Source organism: Micrasema longulum, unplaced genomic scaffold (assembly GCF_059751315.1).
Source record: "Micrasema longulum isolate JH-2025_06_02 unplaced genomic scaffold, ASM5975131v1 h1tg000625l, whole genome shotgun sequence".
NCBI lineage: Eukaryota > Metazoa > Arthropoda > Insecta > Trichoptera > Brachycentridae > Micrasema > Micrasema longulum.
The window spans coordinates 29,595-51,516 of record NW_028277821.1 but is presented as its reverse complement, the minus strand read 5'-3'; the positions used below and the strand labels follow the sequence as shown (position 1 = coordinate 51,516).

Genomic DNA, 21,922 nt, shown 5'->3' with positions numbered 1-21,922 from the left:
CGTATTCTATAATATACTGTACATATATATTGGCGATCCCTTAATCTCACAGAGAGCGAGTCTCGCACGTCCGCGGGTTATTCAATACTCCATTTTATTGCCTAACCTAATGCCCCACAACTGGTGGTGCCATCGATCCGCCCCTGCCTCCTATAAGCAATCAATTATTATATACCCAATGTTGATGCTAAAACAAACAAACAAACGGTTAAATTTTTATTAGAAACTGATAACATTTACAAAATTTATTTATTTGTTCATTAACGACTCTAGATAATTTGTTCAAATTGTAAAACATAGTTAAAAAGTAATAAACATACATATTATGATATCCATATTGGCACATTATGTATGTTGTAAACTTTGGAATAAATAAATTAAATTTGACATATTTAAAAACATATTTAACTTTTGGTTCATTTTGGTTATTATTGTAATTTTATTTTTTATTTCGTTTATTCAGAAAAACAACAGCAATACAAAAAAATATACACAACATTTTTTAAAAAACCTTAAACAAAACCAAATCAGTTTTTCACATAAATACAAAATAATTAACTATTCTTACTGTCTGGGAAAAGTACTGAACATTTATTGCACTCAAAACGAAAAGAAGTGGATTTATTTAAATAATGAAGAATAGGGTGCTGCATTAGTTTGGACATGTAGAGCAAGTAGGTAGTGAAAAGACGACTTAAATATTTACTATGCGACTGCGGATTAATGTTAAAAAACCACAAAAAACCTAAAGGCCATGCTATAAACAAATTCAATGAACTAATACTTGAAGATGGGCATCTTAAAATGTCGTTTCTTGAATTATAAATTATTTTGAAGAATAAACATCAAATTGGGTTATTTCAAAATTTTCTCTCGGATACTATTCACGAGGAAGATCTTGAAATAAATATATAAAATGCAGTCAAATAAGACTTGTGGAGAATCTGTGTAAATAGAATTCTCCTTTCGCAATTTAAATATATTTTATGATAGCGGACAATCAAATTATTTTCTCCAAAACTGCCGATGTGAGCTAGTGGATTATCTATTAAGATGTACTCGAACCAGAGAAAATCAATTTGTAATAACACTGACTAATTTGGTGTTGAGTCTTCTTTCTTGTCGGCGATCAGCTCATGCGCTAACGGGGAAACTGGTGGTCAGGAAAACTGCATGCACACAATTTTCTGGAGTCTGGAGGCGGCGTGGAGGATGATGATCAATGGCGATGGATGATAAAATGTTTCCGGCGTTGTGCGAGTCGAAACGTTAAGTTATATTAACTTTCACGGCGAAATAGTGAGAAGTATTTTTCAATAATCAGAAAAGCGTGCGAACATAACTCGTTGAAAAAGCGAAGAGAACGCGAGGGACAAGCAGAGTTGCCAACCAACAAATGTTCCGTCAGGCGTGGCATCCTAACAAAACCAAAATTAGCTAGTATCTACTTACACATGATTACTCTGGCTAAAATACATCGAAACAAATTATTGGCTCAACCAATTTGTTGAATACTTAGTAGTTAATTTTTTTTTTTATCTGTATTGGAATACTATCCGTTGGAAGGATTTTCCGATTTGAAAATAGTTAATTTCTATTATTTAGTGGCCACTTAAAATAGCCAATGACAGCTCATAAGCCCTGTAAATGCCTAGACTTCCATATTCCCTTATTTAAGGTATTCTATATCCCTGTTGTAATTTGTTAATACTATTATTTAGAATTGTCCTAGTGCTCCATTTGAGTAGCTTATTGCATTTATTACATTTATCTTTAAATCCGCAGAATTTCGGAAAGGTTACCGCAATAACCACAATAATGATATCCCAGTATATATTATTTATATATCCGGTGATGAAATCTGAAAGGTAACCATTTTCCTCGGAGTTGAGCTTCTCAATTCACTTGGCAAATCCCTCGCGCACATAAAATAAATCTGGCCATAAATAAAAACCTCTAACAAGGTGATTCTCAGGTTCCATAGTCATGAGTCTTACCAGTCAGAAGCGCAAGTAATGCGTAAGGAAGATGGAAAGGGGAAGAAAAAGAAGGAGGTTTAACAGCACTAAATCAGGCGTCGCAGTTTCAATGCGCTTTGTATCAAGGGACACTTTAATGACGGTATTCTTTATGATAAAGAGACGCTATAACGCGGCACCGTTATTATGGATTGTGACGCTTTTCGAACATGAGATCACATATTTATTGCGGTTCTTTTACGTACTCAATTATTGGATAAATATCGCCAATTAAATCTGAGTGGTTGATTTCGTCAATAATTTATTTAATTGCGTTTTTCTGGTGAAATTTCTCGGTGGAACTGCATTTTAATTATAATAATTTAAATACGTTTATAGTTTTATTATAATAATCATTTATTTGTTTAAATCTTCGAGTGCTAAAAATAAGTGCTTCAGCGGACTTATTCCTCAAAGCAATATCTTCCAGCCAACCAAAAAACGGACTGGTCAAAAGAAGAGTTAAGTAAAAATGTGTATTGAAAAACAAAATACATGCCAAAAGATACTATTTGGTCAGCTCATTACCTTTCAGGTTATGTTAACAGAAGGAATGCTGTGGATTAGAAATGATCACTCACTTTCAAATTCTTCCGTTTACGTTTCTTTTATGAAGCACTTCACAATTCACATTTGCACAGATACCGGTATTATGTAGATGATCATGAGATGTATATTTTACATTGTTTATGTAACTAGTAACATTTTGTCAGAAGTATGCCGAGAAAGGCTTATCAGAGTAACACTTTTACACAATGTGACTTGTTCATAAAACGGCAGGACAACAATAATTTTAATTCGGGAGGATGTAGGTAAGATTAGAATATTTATAGTATTATTTGAGTTGCAAGTATAAATATATAAATTTAGTCTATAACAGATACACGCATGAAAAACCCTAATTAATTAAAAGTATCAGCTGTTTTTTTTTTAAGGCCAGATAAGGTAGGCACATGCTATATAAATCAAGAATGGTAGGTATATGCGCCAATCGCTACACAACTTACCTCCACTAAATTTATAAATTAAGAATTTTTCATTTAGAGCAGTCATCGAGTCGAAGGCACTCGTCCAGAATAATGGTTATATTTCACATACAGCACTGTATTATATTCATCATTAAATATCAATCATCATCTTATTAATATCACCGAAAATATCCAATTTATCAAGTGATATCACAAAACATGATTTTCTGTAACCTTATGTTTTAAAATAATATATTTAAGGGTTCAATTTTTATTTCATTAAAAATAATCGAGGGGCTATGGAAATAAACATTTTCATAAAAAATACTGTATTAGTATTTATGTAAACATGTATTTTACAACAGTTTATACGTTTTTGAAAAGCTCCTAACTCAATTTCAAACCGTGTTTATGTGTTTTGTCCCAAAGTAGTCATCGCTTTGAAGATATGTAGGTATATATGTATATTCTGTATAATATACTATCACAATATATTTTACACAGCAGCTAGGCTCTTTAAAGACTTGAGCTTCTAGGGCGAGAATTAATTCACGAGAACTCGTTAAAATAGATCTTCACAGGTCGCAGTAACGTCAGGAATTTTTAGAACCCTGACCCATTGGAGTAATAATACACCGCTGGCTAAAAGAGTCACCCGTATGGATAAAAACCATTAAATGATTATTAACCACGAAGTTAGCTAAAGATTACAGCAATACAGCGTGCCTTAGGTACTCGGGTTGAAAATTGCAAGCGCAAACCGAAACCGTCCGTTACACGTATGTTGTTAAACTAGAAAACCAAACCAAAACCAAATAAAACATTTGGAACACTTTTGTCCTATGCAAAGAGCTAAAGGGTTTCTCCAGTAAATTATTACTCTTAGACCGACCCCCATTCCAAAGAACAATAATGTGTGTTTTGTTCCGAACCAGCCAATAATGCTTTGAAGGTATGAATGTATGCATATGTGCAATATATTGAGTGTCGATATCTTAATTTAGATAGTATAATAGTTCCGATTGTCTCCTCCAAGCAATCCCGGGCTTTCTAAATTAAGTACGATGCTGTGAGACTGATCGAATCTGAATAGTAATATTAATTAGGGAAACAAGTCCTTGAGCGAGTCTGGGTATCTCTGAGGCCACCCAACAAGTGTTTTCTATAAACGCCAATTATTCAGAACGAATATGACAAAGGCATCGCACTCCCAATCTAGATAGGCGGGGAGAATGCCCTGGAATATACCAGCTCTCGACATACGGTGTCACAAAACTAAAATACATTCAAGGATGCTGATTTTGATTTATTCATGGGGTTTGAATTTTATCTATCTTTTAAATTTAAATCTTATAAATTGTATAAATGAACAATTTCTGTTAATAAATAAATAAACAAATAAATAAATAGGGAAGTTCAGCCCTGCGAAAATATGTATTTTAAAATTCACAAAATTAAATTGTACAATGAAATTTCTTATTAGTGCATGAAATTTTTTTTTTTAATAAAAACTAACTACTTTGGACGACGCGACGTCACTAGTTCTTCCGAATTTACCAATGATAAGAGAGTTGTGATAGACTTCCTGCTTACGGTAAGTCAACTGACTTATCAGCAGAACACACCAGGAGAATAAGAATAAGATGCAATAAAGCATGATTTCTATTAGCATTCATCAGCTTTATCAAAACCTTATCCACATCCGGTGGAAGATTCAGCGCTCAAGCGTTTAATTAAGAGCAGCGTATCTCTATCATCTATTGCATACAGGTCAGGTGATCAGTTAGATCAAATACGCCAGTGAAAGCACTCTCTCGTCATATCCGAAAACCAATTTAAAGACAGTGGGTCTTCCTATTGGTTTCGCTGATGCAAATGAAATATTTTTTGTCAATAAAGGAGTTACTTTTTTGAATTTTCAAACATCATAAGAATTTAATTTTTTTTAGTGTCACGATCATTTGCCTTCTTAAACTTACAAGAACTATTACCGTACGCAGTAAAAATAATCTACATAAAAATACAGGTTACGGAATTCCCCACAAACATACATATTAACTGTCATTCACTTGCATTCATTTACAAAAACACATACACGCATAGGAACTTCACTGGTTCATAATAATAATATTTTTGTATGGAATTTAAATAGGATTGTAAAAAAATAAATAAACTGCCTCTGGGTTTGAGCAAAGGCTCTAAATTCATGCACATGTTTAGCAGATTTACTCGAGTTTTGACATGCCCACTCTCAAAATTCTGTTGAATTTAACATGTCATGTCACGCCATAAAAACATGCCATGAGAGCTTTAACTTGAAAATGAGTAATCAGTCTTCCAGGCAAAGCTGATTGGTAAAGAAAAAGCAATTTTAAAATAAAAATAACCAGTCCCGCCAATTGTCACAATTTATAGCGGTAGCATGTCTAGACTGCTCGCGTTCAAATCTGTTTACTCTATGAATGCCATCATAAGCAACATTCAAAAACTTCAATATGCTCTCAGTATACGAGGTATATATGTTCGTTTCTACTGGGTTAGAGCTCATGTTGAGAAAATCGGAAATGAGAGAGCAGATTAGCTCATCTGCTCTGCCAAGGCTGCTACGGTAAAAAAAGAGTGAGGCCGAACTTTGATGAAGTCCCAATAAGCTATATAAGGTAGTCCCTTTCAAAAGATAAATCTAATGAGTGGAGGAAAATATATGATGAAGAAACTGCCAATAAGTAGATCAAACAACTTTTGAGAAGCACAGACGAGGCCAAAACATTTTGGAAGCATGAAACGCTTACACATGAACAACTCAGGCTCTCTCATGGCATGGATGCATGAGGGAATATCTGCATCGCTTTGGGCTGCGAGAAGATAGTTGCTGTCCATGTGATGGTATCACTGAGCAGACTGTAGAACATCTTCTTATATACTGTCCAATGTTCGATATGCCGAGATGGGAGCTTGAATGCAAACTAAACACTCGGATTGCTGCGACAAATAATCTAGCTGAGCTTCTGAACTGTAATGATACACGGAGTGAGACTGTTCGATTCATCACAGGGACGATCAAGCAGGCTAAATTATTTAATGGGGGGGTATTGAACTCCTTTTGGTTTTTTTGGAGTCCCACTTTTAAGACTGTTTTTTTATTATTTGTTAATGTAATATTTCTAGAGTTATTTTGTTTATTCTGTTTCTGCTTTTATTTTTATTACTGTTATCTACGGTGAAAATTTTTGAATTCAAGTGAATATAACCTTAAGATAAATATATTTGATAAAACCTTGCATAAAACAAAAGCAAGGTACAAATAATTTGCAACTAAAAAAAAAAAACTTGCCATGTCTTTCTCTGTCTTCCTCGATTTCCGCATCGATCTACATTTGAACTGTTCGCATTATAGTATGTATCTACTCATTTTTTCTACTCTACGAAGTACTTGAAACAAATTATACAACTTGAAGTTTCTTCTAATAATTAAATATTGCAAAATAGTCCAGCATATAAACTCTAGAACCAAAGTTAAAAAAAGTTCAATAGAAATTTCTTAATAATAATATTATAAACATACATACATTTATTAGGGACAGACACACACTTTATAGTGGCACAATCAGGATCAATCCATGCCTGTGAACTTGGCCCAACTCGCTATAAAATCCGTATTTAGTCGGGGCATTTGTAATGCATTCATAAATATATATTCACACATATACACATATATATTTAAATATATACATATTCATATTATATTTTATACATACATATTTAGTTTATACATACATATTTATTTTATACATATCATACTACATATTATTAATATACTATACATTATACTACCTATTACATTTTTACTACATGAAATATCATATGAATTTATTTTGTTTATTCAAACGTAAGACTATTAAAGACTAGAAATAGTATTTTCTGTATGTATAGTTTTGTAGTTTAACGTTTACAACGAAACAAAATTGTGAAACATTGATGTGATATGAAATGTTTGCTTTGCATTAATATTACGAGTATTATTAAATCTCTATTTATTACTGAAATTCTTCAATCTAGATTTAAAAAACAACTTTAAACGAAATAATATTGAATTTAAAAAAAAATATTTTTCACCAAAAATACACTATTTTTTGGTCCTGAAAAGGTGTTTAAAAGAGTTGCTTTGATTATTTTTTTAATTTGATTTTAATTTGAGTTTTATTTGGATGTATTTGTACTAATATTATAAATTTGCCAGATGAAATTTTATTTTGGAAGTAACTTAAATGCGCCCTTTCTAATTTAATTTTAAAATTATATGTTAAAATGTATCGTTGGTTATGTGGCACCGCATCTTGTATAATAAATATTATTTAGGCCATGAAGGGTGGGAGTAGTGAAGTAAGGGGAGGAAACTGAAAGCAATATCGCGGTAGCCTCTTGATGTCACTTCCGCCTGTTTTCCTCCCAGGGGTGTATTGGGATCACATTGTAAGCCTTACAAAATATTTCTAGGAAGTAAATCCGTACTTAACTTTAACTTCAACGGTGACTTAAACTATTGGATTAACTTCACTAAACTTGCCTTAAAAAATATTACACCTATTATTATCTCCAAAAATAATCAACAAAATTAAATCCAGTTATAATGATCAACGATTTGTAACTGTCATATATAAAAAAACGCTGGTAAAAGTGTTCATATCGTTTTTTTTGCCCATTTATTTATTTGATGCTTTATCAAAAAAGTTAATTATTTCATTTTTAGGAGGAGTAAAAACTTTTAATAACATTACATTTGGTATAAAAATATATCGATAACATATTTAAGCATTCATTTTTTTTTCTTGATTCTCTTTGATTGATTTCAAATTGTATGAAGTTTTTCGTAAATTCATTGTTATCTTCATTTTCCTTTTTATACCTAATGGTGGATAGGAAACTGTATTGATACACTAATCGCAGCGTACTAAGATGATCAGTACTCATTTTTTTATATGTTTTTTTTACATCGGAGTTGTAGAATTTTAGACTTTGCATATGTTTTGTTTCCTGTCTATTTTTATATTAAATGTGTTGGAGGATACAGAAGGAATTTTGGCTATGAACCTTTACAATAACTTTGAATTTGCTCAATGTAGACAGAATCACAGAAAACTTATTCAAGAGAAGCCGGACTATTGATATAGATCAGAAGGCCTTCCATTTCACTTAAAGGAATAACGGCATTTTGTGTCCTGTTATCATTTATTGTCCTTTTTACCTGCACTATTCTAACTATGTAAGACACTAGTTTTGATGATGGGTCATCGTGAATTATTACGTAATGGATGTGCCTTAGATCCTAATCAACCCTTTTCCATCGCGTTTCTAAGTTGTCTTTTGACGATGCAAAGGGGGCAATGCATCAACAAGCGGGGAACATCTTGAAAGAGTTCTTCACGTGAACAGCTGTTGATCTCGGAATGTTTAAAACAGGACAGGCAGCTCATAAGTCATATACTTTAGGTGCCAGTTTAGGGACCATTCAAAAGTAAATTAAAATAGAAGGGTTGTGGTTCCGTGAGTAGTATCGCGGACTGTGGATTTGAAGGTCCGCTCTACCACACTCTATCATATTCTAACACGGTTATTGACGACTCAAAGAAAATGTCTCAAAATTTTTAATATATGTTTTTTTTTTAATTTAAAATATTTGTAATTTAACTTGGGCTTCATTTCATGATTATATCGATAATTTTTGTTTTTAAATGTCTGAATCCGGTTCTGTACCGTTTTAACTGGGGAGTTATTCATAAGCAAGGCGCGTCCTTCCTCTGGAGTGCATATTGTGAGTATTCCTCTCTATCCTCCCTCCTACCTCGTGCCACACTTATTCTTATCCTGCTAGATAGATATCCATACAACAATAATATCTGGATATGCGTTTATACTATTGCCATAAACGTTCCATAACCAATTAATTATTATTTGTATGACTTTTATTCACTCTTAATATTAGATATATTTTTTTCTAAGTACCTTCGAATACCTCGTATATTAAAAAAATCTTAGTTAGATCGTCTTTCAAGATACCGAAGCAAAGTTTAATTTGAATACAGTTTTAAATTAAATAAGACCAATTTTTATTTCAGTTCAAATTCAAATTTAAGAAACTCAAAAATATTGGTCATTTTACGAATTATTTTTATAACTTTTGCGTTTATTGTGTTGATTATTTTAATTTCCTCTAGAGAAAATAATATTGGTATAATTTTAATACAAAATATTGGTTAAACATCTTGGTTTAATTTTTTGTAGTACCAAAATAATGGTAAACTATTGTTAAACGAAAGTAGTCTAGTTTTCATAAAAAAGTATGTACGGGTTAGTAGTTTGATTAACACCTGTATCAAAATTTTATTAAATATTAACACAAAATATATCTCAAAACACACATATTCTAGGTTTTCCTAATTTAACTTCATTTACATATTTAATTTTTTTAACCCATCAATCTAGTCACATCAATTTCTATAAATTGCAAGTAAATATTTTTTTATTATTCCTTTAATGCTAATGATTAACGCAAAACAATCAAAACGATCACGAAAATCTGTTAAAATTATAAGTTTTAAAACAAAGTTTCATTAATATATTAATTTTAAATAATTTTTAAAGATCATCGATAAACCACTTAATGACTTTTCGAATCACGCTGATTCCCCGTAGAAAATTGATGAACACTAAAAGGTTTTCCAGTAATTTACAGCCGTGCCACATTAGTTGTAGCGTTGATTACATAATGCCGGTCGCCAGGAGTCACCAAAGGTAACGCAGACAACTCCCCTAAACAACACGGCATGATTCCCTTGAACGATGTAAAATTTCTAAAATTACAGTCGCAGGACGGCCGAAGCATTAGCGCAACAAAAGGCCGCCATTACTTGAGTATAGAGGGGGAAGTCACCCTATGACACAATACATGCCCGGGGGATGTTTTTTATAAAGTTATTTCTATACCGTATCAAAAATAAATCTGATCGCATAGAGGGAGCGCTAAATTTGTCAAACAGTAAAAATCATATTGAAAATATTACGTTTCTTTTTTTTGTTTAAACAATAAAACTTTAAAGAGATCAACATCTCAACGAAGACGAAAGAAATAACTTTGATAGATATTAACATTAAACAATATTTTAGGGATGGGGACGTTTACAAAGCTATACAACAGGTCAGAAATAACAGGAGATAACCTGCTATAGACTAAAAACAAATTTATTTAAATTTTCTACATTTTTCTGTTGAAATTTGTTAGCTTTATTACTCCCGATTAAATCCAGTCCCTGTCTACAAAAATTCAGATAAACTCAAAATATTTTTGATTTGATAGATGTCGCAAGGAATTACAGAGGATGAGGAAATCCCGGCATTTACATAGATTATGATAAGAAGTGAGCCACTAAAATAAGCACTTACACACTTCTGGTCAGACAATAAGGAGAGGTGTCAGCAAAATGTCCGTACGAGGTGTTCCCAGAGCACGAATTATGTCATACCTAAAATTCGTACGTCTTTTGCTCAGAGACATTTCTTATTTGTGGCACAGAGAGTGTTCAATATTAAGGAAGAGCGTATTAGCTCTCAAGAACAAAAACTATTTTCAATAGAGGAATTAAGGACTGGATTTACCTTAGTGGGAGGGATTTGAGAAGAAAACTCTTTCATGATTTTCCGAATGTTTAAGTTTATATATGATGAGCCATATATATGTTTTATGAATTATTTGTTGTGTTTCTGATCCTGTGTTTGTGGTAATATACTCATATGTCAATTAATTGATTGTTCCATCTCAACACAGGACTTTTAGTCCCATGGAGTTCAAATAATGTGTAATAAACTACATGTTCGAAAATAAACAAATATAAATAAAACAGGCCATGCCTTTGAGGGATTTTTTGTTTACTATTTTTACTGTTAATATGTTTTTTATTGCTATGTTATTACATAGCAATGAAATACATATTACAAGATAACTATACTTATTTTTTGTATACCCTGTTTTACCTCTTATGTATATTGTAAAAAAAAAATATGAAAAAATATTTTAAAAAATAAAAAAATGTCACATCGCAAGCTCAGTAAATGTCTAAATTTCCACATTACCAATGTTTGTTTCTCATTTGTTATTTGTGGATCTCAACAAATATCTTGGGGGTGAAATCCAGTCTTTTGTCTGCAAACACTCTGACAAATTCAAAATATTGTAAATTAACAAATTAGTCATTGAAGCATAAAAATTGGAAAAAGGTTTTCAGGCGCATTAATCTGTTCCTGTTTTGAATACGTTGCTCAGTATGTAAATAATTTATTCGGACGAATTTCTTCACAAGACATCAGTTTTTTTACTTCATTTAAATCAACAAATGAAAAAAATGAAGAAATATGGATCATCAAGCATAGGCAAAATTTTGAATGTTACACTGTGTATAGTGGCCGATTAAAGCAGCAAATGACAGGTCAGAATCCCGGTAAATGACTAGACTTCCATGTCAACTTCTCTTAAATGTTCTCCTTCCCTGTTATTTGTTAATATTATATGTACATTATTTATGTTTTCACTTGCATTTTTATCGTGTCAAATTGATGTGTGGAAGTTGACATGCTAACAATGAAAATATACGAATATCATGCATAACTTCCTAATGCATTTTGTGGCATTTAACTATCGTTATCACTGCCATGGTGCGTGTCAGTGTTATTTATTTCAAATCAATAATTAGTACTGATAAAATACACTAAAATAATAACTATTCTCACCGTGGTATAAACTTTCCCCCCACCTTTAGGAGACTCCTTTGATTGTAAAATAAATGTGCAAAACATGCATTTTTTGACAAAATGCCATTTGTCACTGTTATTAAATTTCTGGGCTTGAGTGGATGAATAATATATGAAGTTCTAAGTGTGAAATAGGACCAAAACTCGAGACAACTGTTTTCGACTCGATGGCTACTCTCTACTGAATATGCGAACATTCTGAAAAAGGTGAAGACATGTTATATTCGTGAAGAAGTGTTGATACTTTTCTAGCTTTGAATTTAAAATTTACCATCATTTTTTGTTATCAACTTGTTGTAGTATAAATATCTCATATTTTAAAAATGTTTTAGGACATATATATTAATCAAGAATATTTTGAGTTTGTCCAAATTTTTGTAGACAAGGACTGGATTCAACTTCCTGGGAAGCTGTTAACATTAACATAATACATCAGAGATGGAGAACATAATATAGAAGTCTAGGCATTTACAGGCCACTTTACACACTGTATAACATTCACCATTCTGCTCATATCTGAAAATCTAAAATCATTCAACTCCACAAACATCAACAGGTAAAAACATTGAAGGAACTTAGATGTTAAAATATGAGCAGAATGGTGAATGTTACATAGTGTGAAAAGTGGCCACTTAACCTAGCCAATGATAGGTCATAAAGTCTGTAGATGCCTAGACTTCTATTTAAAATCTTATTCATCTCTGTTATAATATGTTAATATATATTAACAGTAGAAGTGAGATTACATCTATAAATAAATCTAGTTGTATGCGTGTCCCTAATTATTTTTTTTCCCAAAATTTTTGGGAATATTAAGTATGTAAATTAAAGTAATGTGTTTTTTTAATAAATAATGGGAAAATGGTTTTTAATACGACAAATAATTGTCCAACCTACACCTAATGGTACGTGGGATTAAATTGTTGTACAAATAGAAATAAAATTAACACGGCTAAATTTTTATTTTTGAAATATTTTTTATTCAGTCACAACACACATTGTAAAACAAAACACATTAAACAAAAAATAGCAATTGACTTTCAATAACTACACATACATTACATAAAACACTATTAGACATACAAATATATTATATAAACCGTGTTTTCTATAAGTACAGGTTAACACATAAAATATCTGTATTTTCTATATTTATGACTGTTTTCGACTCGATGGCTACTCTCTTCTGGCTAGGTAAAAATACTGAAAAGGGTAAAGATAAGTTCTTCTTGTAAAGAAGTGGTAGACGCGTTTGTCTACTTTGTTGAAGTCCTAAGTTTGATTCCTGACGGTGGACGTAAAATGCCGGTTTTAAAGGTGGTTCTCTAGTTAAATGTTTCATTGTTCTTGGATTACCACTTGAAACTGAAGACTTTTCATGCAACAAAAATGATGGATATACAGATCTGGTGGCTTCCAAAAAGAATTTCAAGGCTTTTAAAAAGTTTTGTAATCATTTTGGCGAATTGATTACGTCCAATCAATTTAATCCCAGTCAGGGAAGAATTCACTTCCCTCTTTTCTCAATCCCATAAAGTATAAATTATGTACTTCTGGATTACTTTCTTTCAGCACAAAGATGCTAAGGCTATCAGATTTCAGAGAACTCATTTGGGCAGCTTTTCTCCTTTGAAAACGAGCAAATTTTCGGTGTATAAACTGCAATGAGGGAGTCCAGTGTTATGAAAAAGTTGGATATAAAAAATGTTTTCATACAAGCAGTCAAAAATAGAGCATATTGGTCACAGATTTTTGAAAATGTATTAAAAAAATGAAAAAAATATCTGAAGTTCTAGAAAATCAATTGATCAATTACAGCGTTGTTATATGTTGTGATAGTATTCCGGATTCTGGGTAGCCATTTTTCCTACGTTTAGTTTTAGTATATTTTGACGCTACGGAGCTGTATTTTTAAATGTCAGTACAACTCAACGACGACAATTCGTGACGTCACGGGCGAAGTAATTTTAAAATTACAGAACTTCAAAAAGTAATTCCGATGATAACAAGATACATAATGTTTTTTAATTGGTTTAGTTTTGATAATCTACTAACAATTTATTTTTTTAATTACAGAACTTTTTCATTGGAATATTAATATAACAACATGGCGACCACTGAGTTCGGATAGGAAAATTATATTAACATGGTTAAAATAAATAATTAACAATACAAACGTTACAAAAATGCTGTTAAGCAGTTCTGTGAACGGTATTAACTCTATGAAAATATTTTAGCGTGATTTATACTGAACTGTCAGAAAAAAAGGTTTTGTATGCATTTGAAATATTTTTCGTTGTTTTAAAATCAGTATTTCAATAACTTTAAAACGATTCGTTAAATTAAAAATTAATTTTAGTTTCTAATTTTTTTATTTATTTCACTATTTTGTAATATTTTTTGATCTGGTTTAGCAGTGTACACATGTACAATATGTGTAAAAAATGATGGATAACTTATAAGTAATAAGTTTTAATTGATATTTTCTCGATGCATATAAAAATAATTTATTTTGATTCGTATATTATTCATCGATCAATATCACGGATGTTTACCAATTCCAGTTCGGTGAATTCAGTTGAACTCTAAATAAATTATTGCTCAGTTATAAAGGAAATTATTTTGAAACATGTTACTGATAGATAAAGGTACTAATATAAATGGAAGTTGTCAAAGGATATTTCAATACGGTTTTCCATTTCCCGTTTTGAATACATTTTCTTGTGTGGGAAGCGGATTACGACTATATAGATATCTAACAAATGTTCGCGTATAGATTCTCAGTTAAATCACCAATATGAAAGATATATGTTTTATTCAGAAAAATACTCGTATTTAGAATATTCTATGTCACCGAAGTTTGGTACTAAGTTCTAAAAATACGTAGATTTTAAATAGTTCAATCACCAATTTAAAAACAGTACGTGTTAATTAGAGACGGGCGTTGCGGTTATTTGATAAGAGTAGCAGTAACAGTTACTGTTTCATAAATTAAACCATTTTGTTAAAGAGTTTTTCAAATAACGGTTTGGGGCAGTGTGGTCAAAAGTATCTGGCCATACCACAATTGTGAACTTTTTCCTTGCCTGGTTAAAAAATCATGTAATAGTTTACATTTTTATAAATCTGTTTAAGTTGTTTCTGATAAATTACTGTTTATTTTTTTACCACCTCTAGTGTGAATTAAAATAAAGCTTTCTTTTGAAGAAAGGACTTTGAATAAATAATATACTTTAGCTGATCCAAAGAAAGTTAACGATTTACAAATCATTTTTAATACTTTTCTAGCTTTGAATTTAAAATTAATTAAAAAACTTGTTGTAGTATGAATATATAATAATTTTGAAATGTTTTTGGACATAAATATTAATAGTAAAAGTGTTAACATATCTATAAATAAATCTATTTGTATGCGTGAATATTTTTTTTCCAAAACTTACAACCTCATGGTGCGAGAGATTGAATTGTCATACAAATAGTAACATATCTTGATATTTCATTCTACGAAAACAAAATTACCACAAATTTATTTTTATTTTTAAAATATTTTTTATAACTTAGAAAACACAGTCACAACGCACATTGTAAAACAAAACACATTAAACAAAAAAAAAGAGCCAACTTTCAATAACTACACATACATTACATAAATCAAAATATTAGGTAAACAAATATATTATATAAAATATCTGTATTTTCTATATTTATAGCTAGTTAAACATGTAAGTTTTTCTTTGTCCACAGCAACCCCCAATACGAAGAGTTCGAGTTCGACCAGAAGCCGGGCTATGAGAAGACGTTCGGCGGGGGCGCCGGCTCCCCCGAGTCTCTGCCCTCGCCAGAGCGGCCCCCATTGCGCCACATCGACCGTTACGTCAAGGCCGAGTGCCCCTGCCTGTCCAAGCGGTTCACCATCGCCGTGCTCACGTGTGTGGGCTTCATGATCTCCTTCGGGATGAGGTGTAACATGGGTATGGCGAAACTCATGTCATCCAACGAGGTAAGAAAAATTACTTCAGTTCTGGGCTTGGTAAATTACTTAAACATCACGGCTGGGAACTCCATGAATTAAGAAAGGCAAAAATATCACCCAAAAGCCAGTCAAATTTTTGATCAATAGACCTAATACAGACCAATAGACAGTGGAGTAATATTTCTCAAAAAATAATCTCGGCACCATTTCTAAATACATCACATCCTTACAGACATGCAAAGTTGGTTAAACGGCCAACTGTGAAAATGGCGTGGAGGGTTCGTTTTCCGCCAGTCGCTAGAAAATGTCGAACAACTTTTTTTAAAATTGGTCTGGGTTTTGTAGTGTGTTATTTATTTAGTATAAGCAGGTAATTATTTGCATAAAAATAAATAATATATTTCAATCGGACATTTTTGCGTAAATGTTTTCGTTTGATTTTCGCTAATATTTTAATTTTTGAGGCCATTTCCAACGAGTTACAAGAAACTTATTATTCGAAAATGGAAACAAGGTTGTGATAGAGGAGGGTTCGAACCTTAGACCTAGAACTAATGCAACCAAGTCACAGGACTACGACCCGTTAATTTTTACAAAAATGTAAAAATATCGGGAAAACAAAACATGTAGTTGGTTTCAATATTACTGCGTACCTTTTCGGTAATAAAAAAAATATCTCTCTCAAACGGTTTGTTTGATTTTCCAGCCATTTTTCAGTTTTTTTCGCTAAAATAATTCCTGTGTCAAATAACAGTTTTTTTCAAAATATTTTATAGGAAGGTATATAATATTGTATTTTATGCTACTTTGTAATGACTACTTTAGGATTTTCAAATAATAAATACAGATATTGAAATTGATACAATATTTGTTATTGGTAGAAAAATACTTAAATGTCAAATTGTATCTTTTTGTTTAAGATTATAAAACTAACGTATTGTTAATTTTTATGAAATCGGTCCAATATAACATTAAATTTATTAATTTTCTAATGCATCATATCAAATTTATATGCACGTTTCAACAACGAATCTCCATTATAATTACAGCCTTTTAAATAAGGTTATGGTTTTACCTGTAATTGATATTCGGTATATCTTCTTGCGTCACTGACATTGTGTGCATTGTAAAGGCGTTTAGTGTAGGCAATATTTGCATTAAATAAAAATGTCCTCACAATGAAAAGCAGATGTCATTATTTAATAAAAATAAAGACCCAAATATTCCTAAAGTAAATTATAATTATTATTTTTTAATTTAATGAAAAACGAGGCGCAACTTTTAATCAGAACAAAAACCAAAAGGCAAAGAGACCAACAAAACAAACCATTATATTCATATTCAGACGCGATCATTCAGAAAGGATAAGCAATTAATGTCCGCATCATAAATTTGCGAGTTCCTCTTTTAATCAGCTTTTCTGTCGGTTGTTTTTGCCACCAACTGCTAGGGTTGGTAAAGGGTGAACTTTAGCAGGACTATAGCAATATTAGAATAACCACTGTCCTTCTATTTAAGGCAACATTGCGGTTCACATTCAAGTATATATTTTAATAAAAATTATTATTGACGTTTTAGACGGCCAACTGTGAAACTGGCATCGTAGGTTCGATTCCCGCCAGTTGCAAGAAAAATATCCAAAAATGTTTATTCCTAACTTGGTCTCGGTGTTGTGGTGTCTTTTTTCATAACTTTCTCACCTGCTAAAAAGCCTCTTAAATATATGTTTAGCGGGTTATTCCTTTTGAAGAATATGAACGCGTTGGTTATCATTATAAAAAAAATCTTCATAGAAGTGGTCAACTTTTACTAACAGAAAAATGTGTTCATAATTTATAAAGCTAGGGACCTATAAGCATCTTACAACTGAGATAAAAATCATTTTGGAGAAGGGAGTATGGAAGTTTAGGCATTAACAGGACTTATAATTTGTCATTGGCTTGTATAAGTGGCCACTTTAAACACTGTGTAACAATCAACATGTTTCCTATGTCTTGTTTAAAATATAATTTTAAACTATTAGTTTTATGTTAACTAATAAACAATATTTACAAAAGTAATATTTAAACATTGCCTCTACTCAATATAACCTCATGCCTATTCACCCTCAATCAATTTCTTACCAGTATACGAATGGAAATCAAATAACAGTAAAAAATCATTTCCTTACATTATTTATTGATAACCGTTGACCTATGTAAGTTAATGTTAAATAATATACAATAATTTATTTTTAAAAAGGTCTCCGAGATATGTCCATTTTTGTTATAATTATATTCAGATCAATTTATTTTTATATGTATTTTTATTGTATCTATCCCAGAATGAGTTTGCTAGCTTATGGGAATACAATTTTGTTTTGTACATTTTTGTATTTTGAATCAAAAAAATTAAAAAAAAAACAAAACAAAACATTTTTTTTAAATACGGACACTCTGATGACTACATGCATTCCTTTATTTTTTACATGTTTTCCTCTTTATCTGATTGCAATATTTGATCAAATTTGTATGAGTGATATCTCTGTTTATAAAATTCACACTTGGGTTGTGTAAACCATTTGTTAGTATTCTTAAGTACTATTTTTTTAGTAGGTCAATTACTTTCATCATATTTATACAAATCAATCTTCTCTATCATTTATTTCACATGCGTATTTTTTATTATTCCTCATTTTTATTAAGCTCTCCTACTTATTTATTTTTTCTACGTTATAATTTTGTTTTACCATTCCTGAAAAAAAATCTAAAAAAGTCGTGGTCTTGATTTGGAAAATAATACGTCACTTCATACTTTCCTGTATTTTTTTTTTATTATCTATAAATGTTAATTGAATTTTTGTGAGGTTGAAGAGCTGAAATCTTAAGTGATGCAGTCAAGATTCATCTGACTAAATTTTGACACACCTACAATTTAGGCCCAAAAATCAACAGATGGAAGAATTGAAATAATATAGATCTTAAAACTCAGACACATGTATTTTTCTAAAATATTCTGCCTCTCTTGTAATTTTTTAACCATAGTAAGTAATTAAAACACTGTTTAATACTCTTTCTTCTTTTTTTAAATATCAACGTATTTATTTTATTTTATTTATTTGACACTTTATATACATATACAATATATATAAATATAAGAGCGGGCATATTGCCTTAAGGCAATTTCATCCTACCTACCCAAACCGTTCAGTTTAAGAAAATTATAAATACATAGACATATTGAATCTTACAATTTTATACAAAAATTAAAAGCAAAGATTAACAAAAATAAATAAAAAAAAAAAAAATACTATGAAGAGAGGAGAGGTTATGGGAAGGAAAGAAAAATGATAAAGGAACAATTTAAATATTCAGATAGTGACATTTCAATATTGACTTAAATGATTATTCCACAATCGAGCGGCTACTACTGTGAAAGAGGAGGCAAGAAAACTAGAGCGATGACAGGGTATTAAAAGGGTTCTCTCGTTTCTAGAACGAAGAGATAGTCCACGTACTCAATCTTTGAAAATAATTCTGAAATTCACAAATAAACATCACAGGAGCTTTTTCCTAAAATGCAACTTAGACAAGAGTCATAGAAATGTGTCTCCCTTATCCCTTCCTTCCCCTCAAGGGTTTGTCACTTATACGGGGTGTGGAATTCTCAGCCACCGCGATACGGTCGGTGGCTATTGACTGTAAAGCGCGGTAAATTGACGACATTTAAGCAGACTTAAGTATAGGATAACTTAGAGAAGAAATAATTAATAGTTAAATGAATTCATAAAGGGCTTATGCAGAGTAAGGACTTGAAAGCATTAAATAACATATGCTAATAAGGGCCGATGTTCCGAAAAAAATAAAAGATTCTGAAAAAAGTTATTATTAAGTCATAGATTCTAAAAAATACGGTAAAATAAACCAATTATGTCCATTCTAAAAAAAAAAATTACATTATTTTTGGAATATTTTTTTTGTAACTGTTCTAAAAAACAGAAAAGTGCCAAATTGAATTATTCTTACAATTATTAAAATTGTGCATGATCAACCTCGACCTCGTGGTGTAGCGCGAATGCCTACCATGCAAGAGGTTGGGGATTCGATTCCTGACATGGTTAATATGAAACATTTATTTAAAAAAAGGTGTTTTACAATATAATATTTTCATAGTCCCTGAACTGGTACCTAAAGCGTAAGACTAATCATCCTATCTTCATGTAACAAAAACGATCCAGTGCCATATGCACATATAAGTGCGAAAAAGGAATGATGATGCTCATAAATAACCTCACTTGACTATATTATTGTTTAGTCTCCAATATTTCATAATTTGAGTGTTCATATAATTCCCATTTACAAATATACTTATTTTTTAAATATTTTTTTTTTCATAAAAATAGTTTTAAATTGATTTTAAATGTTTTTTAAAAAAAACATATAACTATACCACTAAACATACTCGTATATAGGTGTTTATACATAGGGATAACATTTTATAAATAATTTGAATTCGAACTGGGTTGTGGTCTCGTGGCTTGTGACGCACCTCGCACCCCGCTTTGCAACAACTTGGTTCCCATTTTCTCATAGTGAGTTATTTACAACCCGTTGAAAGTGGAAAGTGAAAGTGAAAGTGGAAAAGAACGCAAATATCATATAAATATATTTTATTATTAAGTTCATGGAAGTAAAAATACTTTATTATTTATATACCAAAATAATCAGTATTATATTTGATCTGTATACAATAAAATTATCTAAATACTTATCGCAATATTAAAACATATTTTTCCATTCGATTGCATATAAATGAAGTTTCATGGACCATTAAGAGGGGATACAGAACATTGTGACGCATCAAAGCCTTTAATTCTAAATACAATTATTGCATGACCATTTGTGTACATTTTATGCGTATAACTCGAGTTATTTGTAATATACACCTGACGTTCGAGAAACATTATGGTTGGGGGATCCCTACTGCGACTGTTTTGTAATTCCGATTGCATTGATGTCCCAACTAAGCGAAACGCCCGCAAACAGTTCGTACCTTCTCCTCCCCCTTCGCCACCCCAGGAAGGAATGAATATAAAGGGGTGACGGACCCTTCAGCGAGGGGAGACTTATCTACTGACGCCGTAGTTAGCTCTTAATAAGAGAAAATCTTTGCATCTATAAAATTTTAAGACTAGCGGCGGGAAATGCGTAGAAATAGGTTATCAGGATACCATTATTGTTAATGTGTCATAAATAATTACACACGTATTTGTAACAGCTTGTAAGCACAATCTTATTTATAAAGTTAGTGGTCGAACATTTTACTAAATATCATTGAATGTTTGTAATAAACCAACTTACCGAGTTTTCTACGTCTACCGGTTTCGAGACTTACCCGTCTCTTCGTCAGGACACCAATTAAACTAACATGATGTTCCATTGTAATGGCCACCCTATACCTATTTTTTTTCATATGGGAGTTGCAATATTATTTTCCTTGCTTATAATATTCAAGGACAATATTTCGAAAGGTGGATTTTTCTGCAAATAATTTTCTTTAAATTTATCTTAACTGTTGGGATCAGGAGGGATATATTAATGTGGGTTAATCAGGAACTTCACAGCATTTGCTCATGTGGAGAGGAAACCACTTAAAACTCTTCAGGAGAAGCCGGCCTGTTGGCAATAGTCAACAGGCCTTCCGATCTACTAGAGGAGTGTTCGGCATTTTGTTCCCTACTTTGGTTTATTTTTCCAATTGCCTGCACTATATTGATCTTGTGTGATACTACCTCTCTTGTGAGTTCTTTATTACCTATCACCGATGGGATGTCGCATAGATCTTCACCGAGGCTTCTGCATCGCGCCTCCAGCTGTTGTTTTTGAAAGCTGAAAAAGGGGCAATTCATCAACAGGTAAGGGACATCTTGAGGAGTTTCATCATCGCATGGGCAGCTGTCAATCTCGGAGAGGTTGAAGCGATGCAGGTAGCTCATGAACTCAGCATTCTGCATTCTCCTGAAATCATAGGCATGGAAAATGATAGGGACCCTGTACCTATTAAACTCACGCCCTTCCTTTTTTTCAACTTTTTCTCCCACAACATATTCTCATAAACTAATTTGTGCATGTTGCTTACTAAAAGCATGTGGTTTCAAATCGGAATGCTGATTTTATATTTTT

At 31.6% G+C, this 21,922-nt stretch overlaps 1 protein-coding gene across 1 annotated transcript in view; it reads left to right on the top strand.

The window, feature by feature from the left end:
- The window catches only part of VGlut (Vesicular glutamate transporter), a 121,362-nt gene that overhangs the window by 87,610 nt on the left and 11,830 nt on the right, over nt 1–21,922 (top strand). Inside the window, exon 4 of the mRNA XM_088228997.1 lies at nt 15,533–15,788. Coding sequence (XP_088085123.1) covers nt 15,533–15,788 — 256 coding nt within the window. The remainder of the gene's footprint in view (nt 1–15,532; nt 15,789–21,922) is intronic.